Source organism: Fulmarus glacialis, unplaced genomic scaffold (genome assembly GCF_000690835.1).
Source record: "Fulmarus glacialis isolate BGI_N327 unplaced genomic scaffold, ASM69083v1 scaffold19072, whole genome shotgun sequence".
NCBI lineage: Eukaryota > Metazoa > Chordata > Aves > Procellariiformes > Procellariidae > Fulmarus > Fulmarus glacialis.
The window spans coordinates 20,432-21,561 of record NW_009196122.1 but is presented as its reverse complement, the minus strand read 5'-3'; the positions used below and the strand labels follow the sequence as shown (position 1 = coordinate 21,561).

General features: G+C 59.4%; 1 protein-coding gene across 1 annotated transcript in view; it reads left to right on the top strand.

Moving 5' to 3' along the window:
- The window catches only part of LOC104072599 (dentin matrix acidic phosphoprotein 1-like), a 2,518-nt gene extending 1,849 nt beyond the window's left edge, over positions 1 to 669 (top strand). The window contains exon 5 of the mRNA XM_009572113.1: positions 6 to 669. Within this exon, the coding sequence (XP_009570408.1) occupies positions 6 to 669 (664 nt within the window). The remainder of the gene's footprint in view (positions 1 to 5) is intronic.
- The last annotated feature ends 461 nt before the right edge of the window (positions 670 to 1,130 follow it).

Here is a 1,130-nt window from a genome sequence, read left to right as displayed (position 1 = left end):
AACAGTGCCAGCCGCTCTGGGGAGGATGGGGATGGGGAGGACAGCCCTTCCAGGGAGGGCGAGGGCAGCAAGTCCAGGGAGGGCATGGCTGACCAGTCTGACGAAGAACCGGGGGAGTCCGCGGAGGACATCTCCCAGGAGATGGCGAGCACGTCGAGCGAACGCAGTAGTAGCAGGTCCCGGGAAGGGCAGGAGGACCCGGAGTCTGCTGAGGACAGGAGTGCGCCGTCCACGCCTGACAGCGAGTCCGGGGAAGATGAGGGCGACCACAGCAAGTCTGGGGAAGATGATGGTGACCAGAGCCAGTCCACAGAGGACACTGTGGAGGAGTCAAAGGAGGATGAGAATGACTCCGACCCTGATGGGGATGTGCTGAGCACATCAGCTGAGAGCCAGAGTACATCCCCGGAGGATGATAGCAGCCAAGAGGACAATGCAGGCGAGGACAGCAGGTTCACAGAGAGCAACAACAGCGAGTCCCAGGAGGATGATGATGATGACGATGAGGAGAGCCACTCCCAGGAGGACGCCACCCGTGAGTCCAGCAGCCGCGGGGACAACAGCTCGCTGCAGAGCCTGGAGAGCGGGAGTCGCAAACGGCGGCCGGGTGCCTACCGCAACAAGCCTGCTGCCGACTATGATGATAACGACTGCCAGGACGGGTACTGACGTGTGCCCCACAGCCTCAGTGCTGGGGAGTACGGGGGAGGCGGCGTTTAATTTATTTGCTATATAGCCTGGTTGACTTCTTCCTGAGAAGATGCTGTGGATAAAATGGAGGCAGGTTCACCAGGGCTCGACCTGGGCACACTATACGGGGCGCAAAGTGGGAGGAGATGCCAGACACAGGGAAAATGCCAAACCACAGCGAGAAAAGCCATTTCCTATACCAAACTGGTGAGCAGCCGAGAGCTGTGAGTGCCAGCAGGGCGATGCTGCCCGCTTGCCACAAGGGCACAGTGGTGGCTCAGCACTCTGGGAGCTGCGCCTGGGCATGCTGGGCAGAAAGGTCCCTGCATTCACCCTTTGTATTTACCTACCACTGTCCTAAAAGCGTCTGCCTAGACTCCAGTGGGAGCTTTCCGTTAGCTCCACATCCTGCACATAAGGAGTTAAAGCTACAGCTGGTG